Genomic DNA, 24361 nt, shown 5'->3' on the forward strand with positions numbered 1-24361 from the left:
ACCTCTACTAATGATATTTTTTGTGTGAGGGCTGGTGCATATAAAGTTGTATGTATATAATATTATCTGTAATGAAATTTAAAAAAAAAATATCACTTTTTCTAAAACTACTTACTTTTTATTTAAGATCGACTTGTAATAAAAAGCTATTATTTTTGGTGATTGTTTTGTAAAATATTTGTGTATTCATTCACATTGCCTGAAAGGCATTAACTTAAGAAATATAAAGAGACGCGTTATTTTTCAAGTGTTAATGAACGAGTAGGCCCACGCTTTGCTTTTATCTTTCACATATTTTGTAAAACGTGTGTGTAGAAATTATCAGCTTGTATTTACACTTACCTCACTTATTTGGAGAACTCAAATTTCATATGGATTTTTTTGTTGAAGCAAATAAGCTCGTAAGTGTCATAATGTTTACATATGTAGACGCAGTTATATGAATATTTATTGGCTTAGTGCACGCCTCATTTAACATGAGATAACATCAGAATAATAATAAACTTGCGATGTCATTTACTTTGTTATAACTGACTTTTTCAAATGTAGGTAAATCAGTTGAATAGCTTTAGATGTTGATTCAATACATTAATTACTACAATGAATATAACAAAGAAATTATGCTAGATTGGAAAGTTATTTAATGTGCCACTGGTCATTGTGGCGATGTGCTCAGGCATCTTGTTACACAGGCGGACCCCTGTACGACAAATTTTCTGGACCCAAGGTGGAAGTGGTGAAATAATGCAACGATCTTCCTAACATCTGCTATAACGCATTCATTCAGCCATCAATTTTACCGATATATCATCATGAATTTATTTATAACCTTGCATCTACATACTCAAAATATAATAATAAATAACAATACCCATAAACTTAACACATAGATCTGATTTAGTATTTTCCACACTAAAATATTTTTTAAACTTTAATACTAGTTTTTTCAAATGCGTGATAGTTCAATTATCTTCAAGCGGAGTGCAAGAGCCCTTCTCTCTACACAGTGTCAGATAATAGTAATAACTTACTCAGTGAAGCATACGTGTCGAAGCACAAGAGTAGGTTTGATTTTATTTTGGCAAGCTAAGTAGCTCCAAAGATGAGAGAAGGAAGAGTGACTTGACTTTAGAGTCCATAAGATACAGGTCACATGACTCCACCCTCATGACCTCAGACCAAGTTCATGACCTAATCAAAGAAGAAATGGATGGATTAGTGTGTGTGTCAAAGAGGCCGCGGAATTTTAATAAGGTGCTACCTAGCCCGGATTTAGATTTTCATTGTGAAATATTTATCTATAAATTGATTTTGGCAATAGATATGAAGAAAAAAACGCAAAATGGTAAAATACCAACAAATAAAATTAAAAATAACAAATAAAATACCAACAAATTAAATTTTAAAAAACCAAATAAAATACCAACAAATTACATTTAAAAAACAAATAAAATACCAGCAAATTAAATTTAAAAAACAAAAAAATGAAAACAAATTAAATTTAAAAAACAAATAAAATACCAACAAATTAAATTTAAAACACAAAAAACAAATCAAAGTACTGATAGGCCTATTACAGCACCGTTCATGGGTACCGACTGGTATTTTTAGCGCAATTTCCATTCTGGAGAATTGCGTTTATTAACTCGTCATTTCTGGGAATGGATGGATGAATGAATGAATGAATGGATGGATGAATGTGTGTCCGCAGCTTTAAGTCGTATCTCCTCCTCAACGAAGCAATATCGAGGACTAGTTCCAAAGCAATTATGTTAAACAAGTTACCAGGATTAACATAGGATTTCCCGGAAAAGCAAAAACGCCTCGAAAAAATGCAGTTTTTGGCCCATATCTCGGCAACCAGACCACGTAGCGACTTAAAACATATACCAATCGATTCCTGCCATAATTTAGAACAATATTGCCGAAGAAAGTTTTCAAAAATATCCTTTCGTTCGGTCACAAAATTTATTTTCAATTAATTAACATTTGGAGCGAATAAGTAGGCATTTTTATCCAAACACACCACACGCGTCATCACGTTCAATAGCTGCGCCATCACGTTCAATGGCTGCGACATCACGTTCGGTAGCTATTCGCGCAATGGTTTTTAGTCATGTAACTCTATTGTAAATAAAACATGAAAAATACTGAAAATTAATTAAAAACGTTTTAATAACTAACCAATGGTTTTACTAACCCTGCTCTTGATTTACGCTACGACAGAGCTTTTTTTTAGATAACATAAGGAAATTGCGCTAAACTATCACTAGACTTTTTAATTACCTTGTTTAACCAGAGGCCCACCGAGATTTTCCCTGTATACCGAAGGGCCAGTCGACACCTTAACGGTACTATGTGACTTGGCTTCAGGTACAGACGTGTGCAGTTGGCTGTTGGGTGGTAAGCACGATTTTTACCCGTAATTAGAAAAAGCGATAATGTTAATGACATGACAGTAAACCATCTTTTTTAAGCTATAATCCCCCCGATAGTTCGAAGTGCCCTCCTACCCCACCCCTATCGTGAGTTATTGCTATCATATGGCTAGGTTAGGTTTGCTGTTCGCTGCTTCTGGGACATAGGCCGCTGACAAGATCTTTCCAGGCGTCTCTGTCCTGGGCTAGTCTCTCAAACTGTCCTCAGTTGTATCTAATCTTCTTGGTGTCTTCTTCCAGGTCACGTCTCCAGGTCTTTCTTGGTCTTCCTCTCCCCCTGCTGTTCTGTGGATTCCAGGGTAGGGCCTGTTTTGTTATGCTAGAAATAGACTTCCTGAGTGTGTCCATCATAAACTGTAGTGTCAAGATATTTGAGCAAACCATGTCAGAACATCACAATAGATTAGATAAAAATTATTCTTTTTATAACACACGGTATACTGAGAGATTAAATCACAAGTGGCCAGCACAATAACGAGTTTCCATTACACATATAATAACAGTCAACAGTACACATTTCAACAATGATCGTACCATACATGTGTCCGGTCAAATGATGACCTCACCGTACAGAACACCCCCACAACCCCAATCAACACATAGACACCAATTTTGATTTCCTAGACAAAAAGCCCCCGGCAAGACATACAGTCCCTGGACAATAACCCCCCCCCCCCCTCCCGATTGCTTATGGAAGTACTAGCGATCACTGGAATTAAATTTAGTAATATGAACGTAATAAATATTACATATAACTTGTGTCTAGGGGCGACGAACAAAAGATAGCACAGAGATGGAATGTATACAGTAAAAAAATACTTTTACTAGTGTCCGCCCCCCACCCCCCAGCCCCCGGAAAATGTTCACCGCCCCACCCCCCCCCCCCCTGAAAAAGACAAGTGCCCCTCCAGAGAAAAAAATCTGGAAGAAACACTGGTTATAACAACACCAATGCAACATGGGTGTATCTGCAATCGCATGTACAGGCCTACATTTGCGTGTATATCATTTATAGCTTAGCACTGGTTTATCTGAAGATTATCTTCTCTTCACGATCTCTGGTCAGCTTGATACTGCAAGTTTTGTATCATACAGGATAAGAAGAGGGTGTGTCATATTTTGCTGTTAGTGTTCCCGGCTGTTTCGATGTCTGAAGAATAGTAAGTACCAATTTGATGACGAAAAATTATTGATATGCCTTTTATGAAGTAGAATAAGCTCACACGTATATTTATTCACAGTTGCACTGTGTAACTCTTTAAAATACTTGTTAAATTATCATGATGCTAGTTGTTTATGTTATTTAATAACACAGACTATTTCAAATTGTTCATTAACCTGCTAGTTTTAATTTTGTTGGATAATTACTCCAGGTGTCACTTTAGAATGGAATTAAAATATGTTTGATGAATTTGATGAGTGAGACGAGAGTTTAAAATCAGCTAAATTTTTGGATATCATTGATGGACGACACTTATGTGAAATTGCACAAGTATTTCGTAGTTTTTCGTGTAGCTACTTTTCGCGATAAGTTGGATTGCAGTTAGATGCAGAATCACAGGTTGGAACAAATATTTAAATATGTTATTGATGGTCGCGAAAGTTGAACAATAAAATTGTAAAAATAGTGGTCCTTAAATCACAAGTAAAATTAAGTATATAGATATAGATATATACACAAAAGATGACTTGGGATTTTAATTTTAAAAATGGGTTTAATGTTGTTGTGGACTAGGTGCATCAAAGCAGACTAGGATTAGAGAAAGCTGCATTGGTTACATTTTCATTGTTCATTTCTATGTATGAAATTTACACGAAAACGCATATAGAACGGGTATAAGTAACGTGAAAAGCAATGTTGTGTCCCATGAACCCCCAGAGATTTTACTTTACGTTTCTGCTGCCTGCTCTACCCTGGGTGGAGAAAATCTCATGCGTATACATTTTAAACAAGCGGCATTTGTTTTTTTTATAGATAAATTGTCAGTGATATGTAGTGAGATGGAAAGTTTGAATTTATGTTGGCAGATATTTAGTAGACAAGAATCCGGAGTGCACGAAAATGAAATGTTAAAACAGAAGACGTTGTTTATAAATACAACGTACGTTCTCTGCTAGACACCTACTGTGACAAATGTTGATACATGTATAAAAAGCATTAAGCTGGGTGTTGTGTGTTGTATTACCTGTGACGAATCTCCAACCCACAGTTTAGAGTGCTGTTTTCCTAGAAAACACGACAGTGAAATTTCTACAGGTAACAAACACGTTTTCGTCACGTGTACCTGTTGTTTACTGGGGCGCATCAAGCTGGGATTTTAAAAGCTGACAACAAGAAATTCTAGTCTATATTTGTCTTTTATGTGCTGGGTGTTGTCTGAATGTCACATTCTTTATCGTGTCTTCTTTTGCAAAAACAGTGCACACATTTGAAACACATTGCAGGTAAAGTATGTGTATTTATATGCATATATCTGATGTGTAATTTTATATTTACAACTTTTTAAGTATTAGTAACAAGAATACTTGGCGTAGTGGTGTACTAATCAGTTTTGTAGATACCTGCTATATAATATTGACTATAATTTTTTTTTATAAATCAACGAAGGTTTCTGAAAGGAAATAAATACAATCATTTACTGTACCTAACACGGTCATTTCTAGTAATTTTAAAATATTCTAGCTTTGACTTAGTGGTTCTAATTTTGTTTTCTACACACATATTTTATTATCTATAGTTTAGGGAAGAATTGTTGCTGAAAACGCTTAGAGCAGATTAGAACAAAATTAGAAGATGGCCGATTTCTACAAACTATTTTTGGTTGGTAGAACCGGAAATGGTAAGAGCTCCACGGGGAACTCCATTATTCCAGGAAAACCATTTCCTCTGACATCTAACACCATGATAAAACATTCCGGCGTTTTGAACGGTATCAATGTAGAGGTGGTTGACGGCACTGGTATAGGGGATGTGGCTGAAGACTTGAACGGAGATATGAAGACATTGGTTCTTGATGTGGAGAGTATGTTTTACAACAAACTCTCGCAGTCGTTCACGGCTTTGGTCCTGGTGTTGAGGTTTGGTGCGAGATTTACAAACCCATTGAAGGAAAGCATGAGAATTATCAAGTCGATGTTTGGGGAGGATATTTTTAGAAAGTGTGGGATCATTCTCATGACGTGTGGGGATAATTATAACAAGGAAGAGAACGTCAGTTTTGATGTTTGGATTCACAATCAGTCTGGAGATATCAAAACACTAATGGAAGAATGCGATTACAGGTGTGTGCTGTTCAATAACAAAACAAGGAACAATAGTAAGGTGAGGAAGCAGGTAGATAAACTGATGTCTGCTGTTGCACAGGTCAAGTATACACCATACACCGCACGTGACTTTGATAACGCCAAACGGGGTCGACAGCGACTAAAATATAGTAAACCTACCCAGAATGATGGAGATTATGGTTACAGCACTAACACAACAGACAAACAAATGCTTATCCCAACAGTTGCACGGTGTTCCAAACGAAAGACACTGATTATTGCGTTGATCGTAGTAGTTGGTTTAATCATTTTAATTACTGTCCTTGCTGTTAAATTGAGTGAAAAGTAGATGTTCAAGCATGAAGAAACATGTTACTTAAAAAAAAAACATCTCCAATAATTGGCTACCAACCTTGATGACTATGTCGCCGATGTTTAAATAACAAAACCCTCATATTAAACAATATATCTCAACTATATCACTTTTATAATATGTATTACTTAACACCATTTACTTTTTAATATATATTTGTATTGAGTAGTTTTATGTTTATCACATTATATTTATTTTTACACAAGAAAATTTTAATATGTGTAGCTGTTGATCAAATTAGACAGATTGTGTTCTCGTGTTAAATATTATGTGGTTACCTATTAAAAATTATGTGTTAAAATTTTAAACACTCTTTTCACCTGTTAAATACTATATGTTCTCCTGTTAAACACTATGTGTTAAAATGCAAAACACTATGTGTTAAAATGTTAAACACTCTGTGTTCAAGTGTTAAACACTTCTTTACTTGTTAAACACTATGGGTTCTCCTGTTGAACACTTTGTTTTGTTTCTTTTTTTTTTTGCTTGGGAAATTTTGTATGGATAAATATTTTAAAAAAAAACACTTTTAATTTTAACTATACTAAGAACTAATATGTATAGAAGTATGTGCTTATTTTTTATTAAATTTACATAACAATACGACTGCACAAATTACGATAGTCAAAGAAAGCAAATTGTATATACATTTAAAATAAACTGCATTCAATGCTTGTATCACGTTGTTTTGATTTTTGTTTAAATTATTGTCTGTCGGAATAGTAAACAAGTTCAAAATACATTCTTTTGCATTGAGTAATTGAACTTTAACGTGAATAATGCAGACTTCTAGTAGCATCTCACCCAACCTTACCCGTATATACAAATATGACAACCACAGGAAAGTTTTAAGTCTGCTAGTCACATTGGCATTTATGTTTATGGTGACTTTATTGTCATTTTTTAAATACCTTCAAACGTAATAACAATACAGTAGAAATATGTGGTAGTCCAAGAATTAGTTAAGTTTTCCTTAGTTCTCTATGTAATTATATGAAGCGATAGTATAGTGATCACTATCTATGCACCATGATTTACTTTTAAGAAATTGTCATTTGAATGCAAAGAAATTGATCGAATTTAAAGATAGAACAAATAATTATAGTATTAATAAAATGGTGTATCGGTTAGTAAAAATCTAAAGCAAGAGGATTTTAATGTATTGTAATAAAATAATTCTATTAGTGGGTGCGCGGACCTATGACTACAGGTGCTTTGACCATAAGGGGTTTGACCATAGGGGGTTTGACCACAGCGGAGCTTTAACCATAAAGGGTTTGACCATAGATGGTTTGATCACAGCGGGGCTTTGACCATAACGGAGCTTTGACCATAGGGAGTTTGACCATAGGGGGTTTGACCACAGGTGTTTTCGCAGCAGAGGATCTTTGATCACAGGTGGTTTGTCAACTGGTGTTTGATCACAAGCGCCGTGTCCGCCTTTGACTACATATGTTGTCCATGTATGGTTTTTGATCACAGGTGTTTTGTCCAATGCTGGCGTTTGATAATAAGCGCCTTGTCCAAACATTGTAATGATTTATTTTAAATGTTGTGTAATTATATTTTAAATTGAGGCAGGATATAATAATAGGTTTTTCAACACATATAAATACAAGTCATCTAAATCATACAATTATTACTTTTTTACTACACTGTTGGCATGTTTTTTTTATCCTTTGTTATACTTTCTATTTATGTATTTTCAAGTACATCTACATTATTTATTTGTGAAACTTGTTATATGTCGCATTATTTATGTTCCATTTTTATTTAAAATATATTCTATGAGGCGTAGCACAAGCCTTTTTGTTGAGACTAAAATATCGTTCTTAACTTTTTTAGTACGTTAATTTCTATTTCCCAGGAAACATGTAAAAAATCGTATTAATTGTATCACAAATTTAAATAAAATAACGATTTATAATATCTATTTTAGAATCTATATATTATGGTTAACCCCCCCCCCCTCCACTGTGTTCTAAGCCACGTTGTGGTCAAAGTCCCGCTGTGATCAAACCCCTATGGTCAAACCCCCTATGGTCAAACCCCCTATGGTCAAAGCCCCTCTGTGGTCAAAGCCCTGCTGTGGTCAAAACCCCTATGGTCAAAACCCCATGGTCAAAGCTCCGCTGGGGTCAAACCCCCTATGGTCAAACCCCCTATGGTCAAAGCACTTGTGGTCAAAGCACCTAGGACCTATTAGTGTTACAGTTCAAACAAATAACACAAAAGATCAACTTTTAAAAACAAAATTTGATTTAAATATATCTAAGAATCCAGTTGATATAAAAAAAAAACAGGACAGAATCGTTGACGCTAACCTAACAGAGAAATGCCACGAACAATCACATACTTAACGATTGATCTAATAGAGAGATCAATTGTACAATAACATACTTAACAATTGTTCTAATAGAGATATCAATTATACACGCACATACTTAACAACTGATCTAATAGAGAGATCTCCTAAAACAAAAGAAAAACAAATTAAACATGTGGAAAATTCATTGAAGTGTAAGGTTATTTAAAATTAATGTGAAAACAACCAGGTACTTCATAGGCTGAGATCGTTACTACACCCATATATTTAAACTTTTGCTACTACATCATAGTCTAATTATATCAGTTGTTAATTTTAATTAATAAATGTATAACCACACCATTGGAATAAAATGAATAAAATAAAAAAGCCATCATAAATAACTCCAAGGATCCTCACACAAGTTACGTAAACCTTTGTGTTCCATGGACGTTCACTGTATTCACGACATCTGCCCCAGGGGGTCAAGAAAAAAATGGTGCTACCCTCGGGAAAATTCCGGAACAATGTTTTAACTTACTAGATGCCATATTTCCTAATATAAACTTAGTACTGTTTTTGTTTAAAAAAAGAAATACAAATAATAATCATTAAAAAAGTTTAAAAAAACCCACGTTTTCTGATTGAACTAAAAAGTAGAAAATAAATGCTATACATCACAATAATGCAAGCGATCACTCTACTATAAGCGATCAAAAACGTGGGGCGCCAAAGTAAAAGTTATATTACTATTGATTAGATAATACTATTGACTTTTATTAGGGAGCTTGTAGAGAGTCAACAGTATTAGAAACTGTAAGAAAATCATGGCGCCCCACGTTTTTGATCGCTTATAGTAGAGTGATCGCTTGCATTATTGTGATGTATAGCATTTATTTTCTACTTTTTAGTTCAATCAGAAAACGTGGGTTTTTAAAAACTTTTTTAATGATTATTATTTTCTACTTTTTAGTCTTTGTCTGTTTCTTTGCATTAAAATCTCGTAAAAATTGTATAGCATTAAAGTCTAGTAAAAAGACAACTCGTAAAAAACACGTTGTGTGAATACGTTACTGACTAGAACACATAGATTTGAACCCGTGCCGAGTGGGATAGCCCCATAGCAATCGTGTGCCCAACCACTCGACCATATCGTCTCCCCCAAACTGGCCACCAGTGGTAATAGTTACCTCCTGTAAGTTTATAGTCGGTTAAAACTAAATTATCTGCCCCTAAGCCTGTCGCGACTTGGGATCGTTCGCTTCACTGCGCGCGGCAAGAGAGAGGCTAGCTACGCGTCGCTGGTTTTTTTTCTAATGGCTCGCAGTGGAGAATTATATATATAGATTATATAGAGGTCTAAAATGCTCAATAAAATGTTTCCATTGATCAATTTAGTAATAATAACAATTGAATATTCTGTGGTCATCCAAAAGAAAGCTTCCCTGAAAATTGCATCGCGCTAGCTAACTGGGAAGTGCCAGAAATTTCGATCGCAAGATTGGATTGGAAAAACAGACAGAGAAAGCAAGTTAAAGAAAACGTGGGAAAATCTGGACGTACAAACCCAATCATAACTCCTGAGATCCTACAAATACCCGCGGGGGTCACTATACGGTAGGCGTTATCTTCGGGAAAATTCCGGAAGGGCCTAGGAACTGACAGGTTTGAATTCCTAATATAAAATGTGTTAATTCGGTGAAAAACGATGACTATTTTCAAAACAATGTTTTGGAACTTTTGCTCTGTACATCTGGCTCATTTTTCGTATAGAGCTTAGTAAATAAATCGGCCTTATGGATAAACTATTAGTAGGTCTCGGCTCGCAGGCCAGGGCTACAAAGTGACCACGAGTGACATTCTCCTTAAACCAGCTATATAAAAAAATGTCGGACAGTACCCCTGATATTTTGTGAGGTCGTAGACCGACCCTGGAGGGTAACAAAAACGTTATTCCCGTCAGAAAAAAAAACCAATTTGGTTGTTAAATATGTCCAGATACCATATTTTCTTACATAAGCATAGCAACTGTTTGTTAAAATAAAGTAAACAAAAATTACGTCATTCGTTAAACTTACAAGGGAGGTAACTGTTTAAAATAAATATTTTTCAAACAATTTTATATTATATTTAATACAAACAGAAAATGAAGAAGTAGGCTATAGCATTTAATTGATTAAATTTGATTACATTTTCATCTCAAAACCTAAGCGAAGCTAGGCAGTTTGCCTAGTTATATATATATATATATATATATATATATATATATATATATATATATATATATATATATTGTATATATATGTATCCGGTGCAGCAATATTTTGAATTTAATCTTTGTATTACGCAAGGTAAATGTCATTTTGGATTTTCCCGAAGGATTTCTATATTAAGTAGAATCTAGGTCAGCACAAAGCAGGCCGCCATTGCTCTCACAGTTTGATGCTGTGTTGTCCTTAAGCTACTAAACCTGCTCCAAAAAAAGTTCAGAATTGAGTGGAAGCTTTTGATATGTTAAATCATCAGCACTTATAGCTGTGAGTATATACAGAATAGTGTTTATACAATATAATTACATATAGTCAAGTATTTTTGTAGTGTGATGGTGTTACACTTGATCCAACCAGCTTTAGAGTCCAGTGTGTAAAGCTAAGTTAGGTATTAATCTAGCAGTATGACATCCGATCTTTTAACTTACGAACTTAATACTCTACTGAAAGGGCAAATGAGTGAGTGTTGGGATGCAATTTTAGGACGGGGTTCGCCGTCTATGACAATGTCAATTCATAGACAATAACTATCAAATTAGAATGATTAAACAAGATCGCATAGATTCATTCCATGGTTTAATGTACGGCTAAATAGACACGGACAATCACTTTCACAACGTATACAATGACTATATTCACGATGACAGACGAATACCTTTATACTCCAGCACAACTAAACGAAGACTGCCTTAAAGATCTTACACTTTTTATTTGTCAGGTATGTCATAATTTTCTACCAAAAAACTACATGATCTAGGAAGTTCACTCCACACACTCTTGAAAACATACACACATATACACATACTATATTGACGTGTCTAATACCGCTTTATCGGTACCTCGGGACATTTTGACCATCCATCCCCATATAGAAATAATATATTTTGTTTTTCACTTTGAGTCGTGTTTATAGTACAGTATAAAAAATTATAAAACATATATATATATATATATATATATATATATATATATATATATATATATATATATATATATATATATAAAGATATATATATATTGTTTTCAAACCAGTGAATGTTATATGTTATATTAATAAAAATAAGAACGGAGCTTTAAAATACAACATAAAATAATGTTAAATAATATTTTAAAACAGTTTATTTATTTTACATAACTGATTTTAGTTATATTGTTTATTGTTTCGCATTTTGTACGTATGTTGATGAAGTAACATATAAACGGAAATGTCAAACATGAAATAAAATCGGGAAAACCTCATATTCCCGGATTTGACGTGGTGCTAAAAATAGCACTTTCTGAGGAATCGCCATTCCATTTCAATACAGCCCTATACGAACTGTTGCTGAAGGTATGTGTTTACTATTTCTCTACCTAATTTTATTAATATAGTTGATTTGATTTTTTACTTTAATATAAATAGGGCTTATTAAATGAAACATTTTTATGTCTGCATACATCTAGATCAGGGGTTCCCAACCTTTTTTACTTTCTCGTATATACGAAGTATAGAGAAAGTCTTGTAATCGTGCAAAAAAAAAAAATCGAGATTTTTGCAAATCTCGACGTTTTGCATCTCACTGATACGGAAAAACATAATTTTGCAATCTTGTCCGTATGTCTGTGTGTCTGTGTGTGTGTGTGTGTGTGTGTGTCCGTGTGTAAACACGATAACTTGAGTACCGTTACAGCTAGGTTGATGAAATTTCATATATAAGTATTTAATCAAAATCGTAGATCCGTATCAACTTTTGAGCGATTTCCAATAACCGGAAGTGGTACTTTTCCTACTTTGAATTTTTCAAAAGCCTATAACTTGAGTACTATTTCAGATAGATAAATGAAATTTCATACGTAAGTAAAAGATCTAATTCTCTACCTTCTATTAAATTTTGAGTCATTTCCGTTGACTGGAAGTAGTACTTTACGCTACTTCCGATTTCTCAAAAAACTAATGTAAATTTTAAAAGTAATAATAATATTGCGCACTATTATGCGCTTTTTTATTTCGCGTTCACTTGGTGTGCAATTAATTTGTCTACGAGATTTTATTCTATTTTTAAAACTTTAAGTATTTAAAATGGATTAAAAATCATGTCTATAGCCCGAGTTCCCATCCCCTGTTATTTTATATAAGAATATTCGAGAAAGTTTAGGGGAGATCACTCCCGGTTTATTTACTCTAGAGCACATTCTAAAATATCGGTAGGGTGGCGGGCACCACCTAGTTTAAATCAACAAACTCCTCCCAGAGGCGTAGCGACCCTTCCCGTCACCCGGGGACAAAACTTTCGATTCGCACCCCCCCCCCCTCAAACTTTCGATTTGCACCCCCCTCAAATTTTCGATTTGCACCCCCCCCCCCCCTCAAACTTTCGATTTCCATCCCCCTCAACCTTTCAATAATGTTTATGAATTTTTTTTTGTCTCTGTCGAATAGTGAGAGGCGGGCACATACGAATCGTTCGGCGGGCGCCATGGCGCCCGCGGGCACGGGGTTGGGAACCCCTGATCTAGATCTATATAAAATTGCATATTTAATTTTTCCCTTCATAAGAAATGGTTCAAAATCGGGTGACCCAAAAAACAAACAACATGTATTTTAAAAGTAATACCGATATCAAGTTTATATTCAGCACTCCTCTCCCCTTCCCCATTCATACTAACTACTTATATATATATATATATATATGTATATATATATATATATATATATATATATATATATATATATATATAATTACTGATTAATAGGTAGGAAAAGTCTATGTAATCATACTAAATTTTTAAAAAATTATTTTAAAAAACATGGCAAGCGATAAAATTATAGCTACAATTTTAAAAATTAAAGTAGATTTGGAACCATCGATTACACTCATTTTCATATTTTTGTGTTGAACATAAGCCGTTGAAAATGATTTTGAATTATTGTATAAATTTAAATATTTAATAAAACCGCCCTCAACCCCACCTTGAACTGAACTGAACTGGCCAGGGAGAGTAAAGAGATTAAAGTCATAACATTTATTTTCCACTATAAATACGGACAAGGTTATCCCAGAAAACAAAATGGCGAACAAGGGAATATTTTCAGTTCGATTCAGGCTTTTAAAAATCGTTTGTATCCCTTTTCATTATAGTTGGCTTATTTTTTTATGACTGTTATGCTCAGATTACTAATATCTAACATTATTCTTATTAATTGTTACCAATGTTTTTGTAGAATGTTTTTAACACACGTTTCTTTATTTTTGTTAGGCTTGTGGCTACTCACTACTCACACTGAGTGCTCTCTCTAGTCTAAGCTGAGATCTAGATCTAGAATCTAGATCTAGATTCTAGATCTAGATAGATCTATTATTAAGTGTCTATAAGTTTCTAGATCTAGATCTAGAATTAGATCTAGAGTCTAGATCTAATAAAATCTAGATCCTAGATCTAGATTATCTAGACTAGATAGATTTATAATTTATATCGAGAATCTAGATCTAGACTAGATCTAGACATTCTAGATTATCTAGATCTAGATCTAGAAGTTAGTAGATAGAGTCTAGATCTAGTAGATAGATTTATATCGGCGAGAATCTAGATCTAGTCTAGATCTAGTACTAGATCTAGATCAAGATCTAGAGTCTAGATCTAGTAATAGACTAGATCTAGTATAAATACTAAAATAGATCTAGATCTAGATTCTAGACTCTATAAATATTTAAATACTACTATATAGATCTAGATCTATATATCAGCCATCTAATACTAACTAGAGATCTAGATCTATAGATCTTATACGACTTATAGTTTGTTAAGTAACTTTATATAAATATATTGTATGACAGTAGATTTATTAGAATTAGTATTAAGTACAAGTCAAGTTGTAGAGATCTACTCTAGTGTAGTCTAGTAGATCTAGATTCTAGATCTAGAAGTTATATATTTTATAAAAATCTATATTAAATAATTTAAAAAAAAATAGTATATTGAAGTATTTTAAGTTAATAGTAATAATAGATAAGTTAAATAAATTAGGCCCATAGTTTATATTATAAATGTGTAGCTGGTATAGACTAGTTTTAGAGACTAGTCATATAGATTATAGTAAATAGTTAATCTTAGTCCTTAGTTAGTAATTAGTTAGTAGGGCACTACATAGTACATACACCTAGTCTAATAAATGATTAGTCTAATTAGTTAGAGCCTACTTGTTAAAATATATTTACTATTGTAGTAGTATTAGTAAGTATAGTTACTCTATACAGTTACTGGATATATTATAATACACACAACCTCATAATTGCAAAATCATGACATTAGTGAATCAATTATTTAGTAGGCCAATATTTTCTATATTAATTTAATTTTAATATTTAATACTTACTAAATTACTAGATCTGTACAAAATACATTTTATTTAAGATAATTTAGGCTATGGTAGAGCTGTCTTATTTTAGTTCTACTTAATTAACTTAATATATGACTTAGTCTACTCTTAGTCTTATGTAGTTTTCTTTAGAACTTAAAATGCTGAATAGTTGATAAAGCCAAAAGGTGTCAATTGTCATAGATGGATTAACTTACTAATCAAATTAATATAATTATCCTAATATTTATTCTAGTATGTGCATGAATTAATGATAGTTATAGTAGCCTAGTTTGAATATCAATTTTTAACTAATTCCTTTTTCTTTTTTTTTAATGATATATACATGACTTTTGGATTCTTTTGAGGGCTATTGTATTTAATGACAAACTCCTTACATTAAAATGTTAAAAGTAAACTATTAGACCTATATTTTTAATGAATGGTAATGGTTAGATAGCCCATACAATCCAATACACAAATACACATCATTGCTTAAGATCTTTATAAGACAGACAAATATTTTTATTTATAACATTAAGAGTTGAAAGTATGTAAACATAATGAGTTTAATATAACAGTTTATGAAATTTATTTATGTTTTTTTAGATACTGTGGATCATACAACTGCATACAGAGAAGACAAAAGTCAAGATGAAGTTCAATTTAAAAACTGATCCAAGGACACATGTTGGACCCAAGAAAACTTTTTCATATTGAACAACTATTTTTTTATTTTAGTTCTAAATGAACATGGTAATTAAAAAAAGAAAATTATAAACTTTGTTATGTTTTTTTTTTTCAGCACTGCTTGTGTGTGCTGGTGTATGCGGAAACTAATTATTGCTACCTTAATTCAATAAACTTAAACTGGTGAACTATAAATAGTTTTTAAAAATATGGTGCTGAAGTAGATTTCTCCATATTAATAAATTGTATGGTCTGCAAAATGTCAAACAGCTTTTACTGTCCATAACCAGTCAGGTACCAGTTAAAGCTGCTTTCAATTTGAATCAGAGACAACCTAAAGGATTGAAATTTCAACTCAAGAACTTTTGCTTTAGCAAATGTGTTCACAAATATGTAGTCCCACTATAAGTCTTACATTTGCATATATCTATCATAGCTGTAAAACATAATGATAAGGGAAGAATCAAGAATATGGGTTTTTGTCAATTCTAGCCATACCAGCATATAAATGTAGACCAGGCTTAGTGAAGCATTGCTGATAACTCACCATCAACCACAAATACAGCAAACTATAATCACTGCCTGTTTCCTGGTAATGTGTTGTTATTGGCCATGCAAGTTTATGAACATGTAATTGTTTATATATTACAAAAGAAAAAGACTGTTGCTGATCAGATGCATTCCAGATATTTGAGGAAAAGATGTTTTCTATAAGGATAAGCAGCTATAGCAAATGAGGTTAGGGGAAATATTGAGTTCAAATAAATGATTTAATAATTGTAATGACAGAGATATCATCACAACAGCAAATGTAATTAGGTTTGTATGACTAATTAATGAATATGCTATAAATAATAGCAAAATGCTGTAGTGGTCGTCCATCAGACTTTGAGGTGGTGGGGGAGATTTGGACCTTTGTGTCAAGGGGAGGGGGTTCAGAAAGTAAGATGACACTTTTCAATGTTCAACAAACACTCATTTTAAGAAACTGAATTTAAACCTTTATTTGCATCATTAAAAGCCGTTTTATAAATTGTTATAAAATAATTCATCAATAGGCCTACATTGAATGTTGGAAAAGCCCATAGGTCTAAATATTTTATGAAAATCGCTGCAATAGGGGTCGGCGTGGTCGAGTCGGTAAAAGCTCATGGTTGCTAAACCGAAAAGTCTCGAGATCGAACCCTCGGGCAATGAGGCTCGTTAGCTGGGGACAGCCACTCTTCTAGGAGAGACAACTCCAAAATCAAACAACTGCTGCCTTGTAGTTTGTTCTTGGTTGGCCTCAATGGCGCATAACCAGTTGACACGTAATCCTTAATTGTGATGGAAGCATGGTCGAGTCGGCAAAGCTCATGGCTGATAAATTCGAAAAAAAAAGTCTCGAGTTCAAACCAACTGAGGCTCGATTGCCCCCAACACTAAAAATTAAGAACGAAGAAGAAGAAGAAGAAGACATCAGATATATGAATTCGTTACATCACTAATAGCAAGCTTAGGTTTACTTTTTTGGGGAAGGGAGAGGTCTGGCATCGTTGTGACATCGTTAAAAGATGCATAGTCAGAGGCCGATCTAGGTTGATTAGGTGTATATTAAAATGTTGATATTTATTACGCTTTACTTATTATAACAATTTAATATAGCCTAGTAGTTTATTTATATTAAATAATATAACATCCCCTTGCACCACAACACCCTGACTATACTAATCCAAATTAAAATAAAAATGTTTTGTAAATTACTATTATATTATTAGTAATTTTGTGTATAAATATTTTTAGCCTTAGTAAAACCGGAAGAGACTTTGTACTTATTTCACAAATGTTATAAAATATTCAATTTTGGTTCAAAAATATGCTTTCTGGCAACACAAAGTGGAACCACTTTTGGAACCACTTTTCCTACCTATTATGTCGAAATGTTGAACACTGATATGCAACAAGTGACCCCTGCATAAACTCATTGATTCTATTGATCAGTGGCTTAGCCAGGATCGCCTAAAGTGTGGGGGGTGTCAAATCTTTCACACACACACACACACACACACACACCCAAACACATATGGTATTTTGTTGATTAATACAATATATAGTTTGGTTTTAATTTTTCCATTAGGTATTGGTAGTCTGTGTTATTTTAAACAAGTATAAACATAGACATCAGATAAAACAAAGCCCCTTCTTTTTCATAATCTTAACAATCTTTCATTCCAATGCTCTTGATCAATAAAATGTTTCTTTTCCTAAGTTTCCGATAATGAAAGCTGAATTACAATTTATTTCAATACTCACTTTCTGTAGATATATACGTTTATTTTAGAAATCTCTACCGTTTATCCCCCTTTCACCTCCGAACGATATTGAAAAAGGGAATTCATTAAAAAACAAGTAATTTAAAAAAGTCTAGTGACAATTTTTGCGCAATTTCCTTATGTTATCTGAAAATAGCTCTGTCGTAGCGTAAATCAAGAGCAGGGTTAGTAAAACCATTGGTTAGTTATTAAAACGTTTTTTGTTAATTTTTTTTTTCAGTATTTTACATGTTTTATTTACAATAGAGTAACATGACTAAAAACCATTGCGCGCCTAGCTACCGAACGTGATGTCGCAGCCATTGAACGTGATGGCGCAGCTATTGAACGTGATGACGCGTGTGGTGTGGTTGGATAAAATGCCTACTAATTCGGTCCAAATTTTAATTAATTCAAAAAAAATTTTGAGACCGAATGAAAGGATATTTTTGAAAACTTTCTTCGGCAAGATTGTTCAAAATTATGACAGGAATCGATTGGTACATGTTTCAAGTCGCTAAGTGGTCTGGTTGCCTAGATATGGGCCAAAAACTGCATTTTTTCAAGGTTTTTTGGCTTTTCCGGGAAATCCATGAAAGAAACCCGAAATTTGTATGGCCTATGTTCATCCTGGTAACTTGCTTAATATAATTGCTTTTGGAACTAGTCCTCGATATTGCTTCGTTGAGGAGGAGATACGACTTAAAGCCCGGACACACATTCCCAGAAAAGACGAGTTAATAAACGCAATTCTCCAGAATGGAAATTGCGCTAAAAAATATAGAAAAACCAGTATCCGCAACCCCCCCCCCCCCTTCCAACCCCCCTCGCACTTCGGACTGTTTAAAATGACGTTCCCTGGAAATAAATATCTAAAAGAAAAAGTTATCAGAATTGCCAATGTAACGGGTACCAATTGCTTGTTTATATAGAAAATATATACTTTTATTTGTGTCAGGCCCTCCACCCTAAGAAATTTATCTGCACGCCCCGCTCAAAATGTATAGTGCCCCCCCCCCCCCCTCTACTCTCGGAGAAAAAATGTATGAAAAAAACATCATTTCCATGATTGAGATTTAAGGGTCATCCATAAATGACGTTATCCAGTTGGGATGAACCACTGGGGGCGGCCACTGGTAAGAGTATGTTTTCTATATAGGCCCCTAAATTATATTTCGCTAAAGGGGACGGTAGACGTGGTTTTGGGGGAGTGGTGACTATTTAGATAAAGTATTTATGTATGCAAATGTGGACCATATCCATATTCAAAATAATTAATCATTCTACTTATATCAAAATGCATATTATGACTCTACAATAGGTTGAAATTTAAATGAAAGATGAATTTTTTTTTTAATATGCTGATTTTAACTTTAAGAGTCTTAACTTGTTAAAGAAATAATAATGTATTGTATATTGAACTATATTGCCTTATTTCTACTAACTTTCAAGGCCTAAGTGGCATACTAAATGCTAAATGATGATATCGATACTTTTAAAAGCAAAACTATTTATGCAGCAGACGATCATCTTGCTTCGTTGCATTAGCTAACTGGTACTTGGAGTACGTAGGCCTAGCATGAAACCTGTTAATTAATTAAATAGATCTAGAATCTAGGTCTAGTCTAGACTGAGTCTAGACTTTCTAGATTCTAGATCTAAAGTCAAGACTAGATTTCTAAAATCTAGAAAATCTTAGATCTCTAGATCTAGAATCTCTCTCACTCTCTAGTAATTAAAAAATTATTATCTAATGGACACAAGCGAGTTGACGAGATTCCTTCCGTAATGTTGTTGACATGGAATAAAAATGTGCTTTTTTAGATTTAGGACCATAAAACTAATAAAAGATAAAATTTTATTAAAAACTTAAGCCTAAAATTAATTCAGAAATGTAATATTTTTAGAATCAATGCTATACAAGTTGCAGATCCAGAGAACTTGAAAATAATTTGTTGAGTTTAAGGCTACATTTCTATTTATTTTCATCAAGCCTAGCCTAAGTTATAACCCGATGTTTCACTTTCGTAAGACAAACATTGATTGGCTGTAAAGGAACTCCGTGATCGATTTCTGACAGCCCCACTTTATAGTTATTTTGTTTACAAAACTTTGCAGATCAAGTTTTTAAATAACTATGCAAATTTAAACACCATGACCTATTTTTTCTATTTTTAGCTTACAATGTGTACAATAAAATTTATAGCGGCCATTGTTTATGTCGCCATTACACGTGAAAACCAAATTGTTTTTGCTTTTTTTTTATTTTTTATTTAGTTACCGAAAATATTAAAAACATCAAATACATCCAATCTTTAGTAAAGTCCGAAAAAAACCAGACAGACAGGATTTTATAACCATATTAATTGTAACTACGCCGTGCAAGATTTTTAAATGAATGTATACACCTCTCAAATACCTTTGAGACTTTTCTCGCTGGTGTCCACTCTAATACTAGGCCTAATAGTTAGGCCTACTAGATTCTAGATCAAATTTCAAACACTGCGGTTTTGCATAAAACATCAAAATAAAGTAGCTAGATCTAGATCAAGATTATCTATAGAAATAGATCTAGAATCTAGAGTCTAGCCCGAAAACCGGAGAGTGACTGCAGCATTGGGCATTATGCAGATCTGCAAAGAGTTCTAGATCTAGATCTAGATCACAATCCAGGCTCTAGTATTAGTAAGTAGATCTAGATCTAGTCTTGTATTTAGAATCTACTAGCTCTAGAAATCTAGTAACTAGATCTAGATCTAGTAGATTTAGAATTCAGTAAGTCTAGATCTTGAACTCTAGAGTTTTCTCGAATAATCTAGCTAGACTAGATCTAGATTTCTAGCTCTTAAAAACTAGACTAGTTTCCCCATAGTCTGTCTAGATCTATATTTAAATCCATGGCTAAATTAGTGAAGTGGTAACCATCTTAGGGTCCTAGAGTTATAGACTGACATAGGCTTAGATGTTGTTAGACGGTTTGAATAGATTTAAAAGGTAATTTTTGTATGTTACCACACTCTAGCTCTAGTTTAAAGAAAACATTTTAAAAATTCTAGATCTAGACCTTCTCTTGACTTGGGTTAGCAGCCAAGAGCTTAGGTTGTGGTTAAATATCTTACAGTCATTGACATATAATGGAGGACCTACTTGTATAAGTAAAGGGTGCTAAATGTATTAACACTATCTCCAGCTAATTACATGACTTTATTTACTTTATAATACTTTTAAAGTTTAAAGGGTTCCTGTGTTTATCTAGCCTTAATTGTATGCTTTCAGGTGTTGAAGTTTTGATTCTGCTGTGTGTTCAAATGCCGTTCCGTCCTAGCAAGAAAAGAGGTTGTGTTTAAGGACAACATTAAAGTGTTTGAATTGTGTGAATATTGTAAGCTATATTTAATTCTTTGAATTTTGATAAAAATGTTGATAAATGTTACATAATTTAATTTATTTAAATTTAAACTCATTTCGGTAAAACATTAAATTTTAAACATACTGAAGTAGATCTACATAGCTTACTTGGTAATATAATTTGTATAACAAAAATTAGTCACATTTGTGAATTTCCTTCACCACCACTGTTATCAATAAAGAGTAAAAATTAATTATATTATATGGTATATATGTATTATATGACATAATGTTGTTATACTATATTGTTTTATTTCAGAGCATCATTTCAAGGTCGGACAACTATATGTTTATTCTAACAACATTTACTTGAGAACAGAAAGGTGTTTGTAGTCAAGGCTCAAGCTGAATCATTTAACAGTCTTTGAGTTGTAAGTGTTCAAACATTTAGAAACTTACATTTTTTGTATTTGTTAGACAAGAAGAAATAAGTATTGCTATTTACATTAAGATTTTATTTTTATATTGACTGCTTAGTATATAAAAATTCAATACTATAAAGCCTAATGTTATTACCTATTTTGCTAATTTAACCATTTTTAAATTCCTATAGTATAATTTTTTTGAGAATTAAAACAACTCTTAAGATGTTTAAATAATTTTTAAGATTATTAATGGTATATAATGTTACTTATTTTATACTACAGCAGTATTGGCAGTGGCAACTCCTACAGAATGCCAAAAAGGAAACAGGAGCCAAGCGGTTCAGGTAAGAAAAAAGTTGATTTAAATTCATTTAAAAATGGTCAGGTAATTTGTTTTACAATTCTAAAATCAGCTGTTATAGCTTATCAAGCTGTACAATTAAAAAATGTGTGTACTGCTACAATAAATGTCATAATAATTATAGCTCTATTTCACAACAGTAGCAGTAGGCACAGAGGGCCTTTTTTCACATTGGCTGTTTAAAAACATTTTTGCAACATATTAAAAAGGGCAATTGAATATTAAAGATGTAGTAGAAAGTGAAAATTTACAAATATATGTTTGTAAAATTTAAATTATTCGCTATTATTAAATTAGCACTTTAGTAACATTGTTTTTTCTGTAAGATGGAAATTAAACTGATACATTGTTTCAGTTGTGGCAAGCTGTGAAATTCAAAACAAGCAAATAAAGATTGAAGAATCAGGTGTATTTCATCCAGGTAAGATATACTAAAACAGTTAAGGCAATTATAATGTAAACAGTTTAATATATGTGCTAGTTTAATATCTAAATTACTGTTGTAAACTTGTTTCATTAAAATGCAGTTTATCATTAAATCTAACTTTTCTGTTGCTAGAGAAATAATTTGTTGTCTGTTACTGTAGGAAATCATGAAGCTGAGATGTGCTATGGAGGAGAAGCTGATCTACACAAACATGTTGCTGGCTGTAAGAAGAATCCAGGTCACAAAGGTTTTATACCTCTTAAAGATTTCAACGCAAGTTGTCTCCCCTCACGTTACCATGACGACGACCTCTTGTCTGAGACAATCAAAACAATGGCAGACCTAACTGTCCAGGTAAAGACTAAATTCACCAGTCTAGAGAGACCAGAGTTTTACCAAGACACTCAAGTTCCATATCCATGTTATAATGACAGAGGACGTCGCGTGATGAGGTTAGGGACGGGGAGGGTGTGGTATGTGAAGAAGTACACAGAGAGTGGCGGAATGGGAACTTGTCGTTGTGCCAAGTGTCAAGTCTCTGCCACACCCAGCAAAGTGTGGGGGAAGGTTGAAGTGTTGACAGCCACACACGTGGTGTTTGATGACAGTGAGGCGAGACAGACCAGGTGTGTTTTAGGTTTTGATGACAATAAAAGTTCAGGGGTCAGTCTTGATGGCTGGGAGATGGAGGGTAGGGCAGACATTGAGAAAGACTGGTGTGAGTTGAGTTATGTGACATGTGACTTAGAGTTGGTTGATGAACTGTACAAGATGTGTCAGCGCTTTGAAGGTCTATGTAGGAATGTAATGGACAAATACAGGAGATTTGATGATGTGGACAAGTTGACCGTTATAGTGTCACATCCTCATGGCTGTCCTAAACAGGTCTCTGTAGGACAATGGACACACAAACATGAGAGGGGTGTTGATGATGATGATGATGATGATGATGACGATGATGATGATGATGCTGATGATGATGATGATGATGTCTATGATCTTATCACCTGGACCAGGTACTGGTACACAACATGTACATGTCCAGGCTCCAGTGGAGCGCCTGTCTACAGGCTGGGATATGGCGGGTTGTTGTTGTACCATTACCATCCCCACAGTGGATCAAACTCTGAAGGAAATTATAGTGGGGAGTGGTGGCACTGATGTAACTGTTAGTTCTCTCCCCTTGTCTACACAATGTAAACAAACAAAATGGCGGAACCTTTCCAGTCATTAAACTGTTTGTGTAAAGACTTGCATGTCTTGTAAACATTTTATTACGTTTAAATGATTAAAACAAATGTTTTGATGGATGTAAACGTTTAACCAAATTAATTCACATGTACATTGATGGGTTTTACAGTTTTTTTTGTTTCAAATGTTGTAAATAATTTGCTTATAATTTTTGTCGGCAAATTGTTGTCATATGAACCTGTAAAATGTAACCTACCTACCAAATGTCATATTTATACTGTTTGTTTACGAAATGTTCACACTAAACGACATTAAATGGTGGAAGAAAATATCTTTTTACTGTTGTTATTTTAATCTTTGTTGTCTGTTGATGTTTAAGTTGTTGTTAAACAGCTCATGTTGTGATGTTGATGTTCGCGCCAGGTTGTCATGGGTTGTAAGTTTAAACTTTACAACAAAGTCCATTTGTTTTTGCTCAATACACCCGTAAGTCTAATTTAAATTAGAAAATGAGGAATTCTAATCATTTAAAAATATTTGACACATCGCATACTATATTTAGATACTTCGTCGCTTCTAGACCTGCTCCAATAGAAATGTAAAGTGAAAAAGTAGTTTGATGCTGTCATTGACTGACATTTG

The 24361-nt window shown here is 33.4% G+C and overlaps 2 protein-coding genes across 5 annotated transcripts in view; both read left to right on the forward strand.

The window, feature by feature from the left end:
- LOC131938139 (uncharacterized) overlaps positions 1-24007 on the forward strand; it is a 312258-nt gene extending 288251 nt beyond the window's left edge. The window contains exons 1-6 of one of the 4 annotated variants that reach the window (XM_059296044.1): positions 10806-10917; positions 21244-21349; positions 21635-21746; positions 22023-22084; positions 22457-22522; positions 22689-24007. In XM_059296044.1, the coding sequence (XP_059152027.1) occupies positions 22051-22084; positions 22457-22522; positions 22689-23689 (1101 nt within the window). In that variant the 5' untranslated portion in view covers positions 10806-10917; positions 21244-21349; positions 21635-21746; positions 22023-22050 and the 3' untranslated portion in view covers positions 23690-24007. The other 3 variants (XM_059296042.1, XM_059296043.1, XM_059296050.1) reach the window with 3 other exon arrangements.
- Positions 5233-6051, forward strand: LOC131938133 (uncharacterized). Its single transcript, XM_059296036.1, has one exon. It carries the CDS (start codon positions 5233-5235, stop codon positions 6049-6051), a length of 819 nt encoding a protein of 272 aa, XP_059152019.1.
- Positions 24008-24361: the final 354 nt, after the last annotated feature.

The sequence above is a fragment of the Physella acuta genome, unplaced genomic scaffold (assembly GCF_028476545.2).
Source record: "Physella acuta isolate Inbredline_101_S28 unplaced genomic scaffold, ASM2847654v3 ptg000235l, whole genome shotgun sequence".
In the NCBI taxonomy this organism is placed as follows: Eukaryota; Metazoa; Mollusca; class Gastropoda; family Physidae; genus Physella; species Physella acuta.

Coding starts and splice junctions, on each gene's coding strand:
- LOC131938133 (XM_059296036.1), top strand. CDS start 5,233: ATGGCCGATTTCTACAAACTATTTTTGGTTGGTAGAACCGGAAATGGT.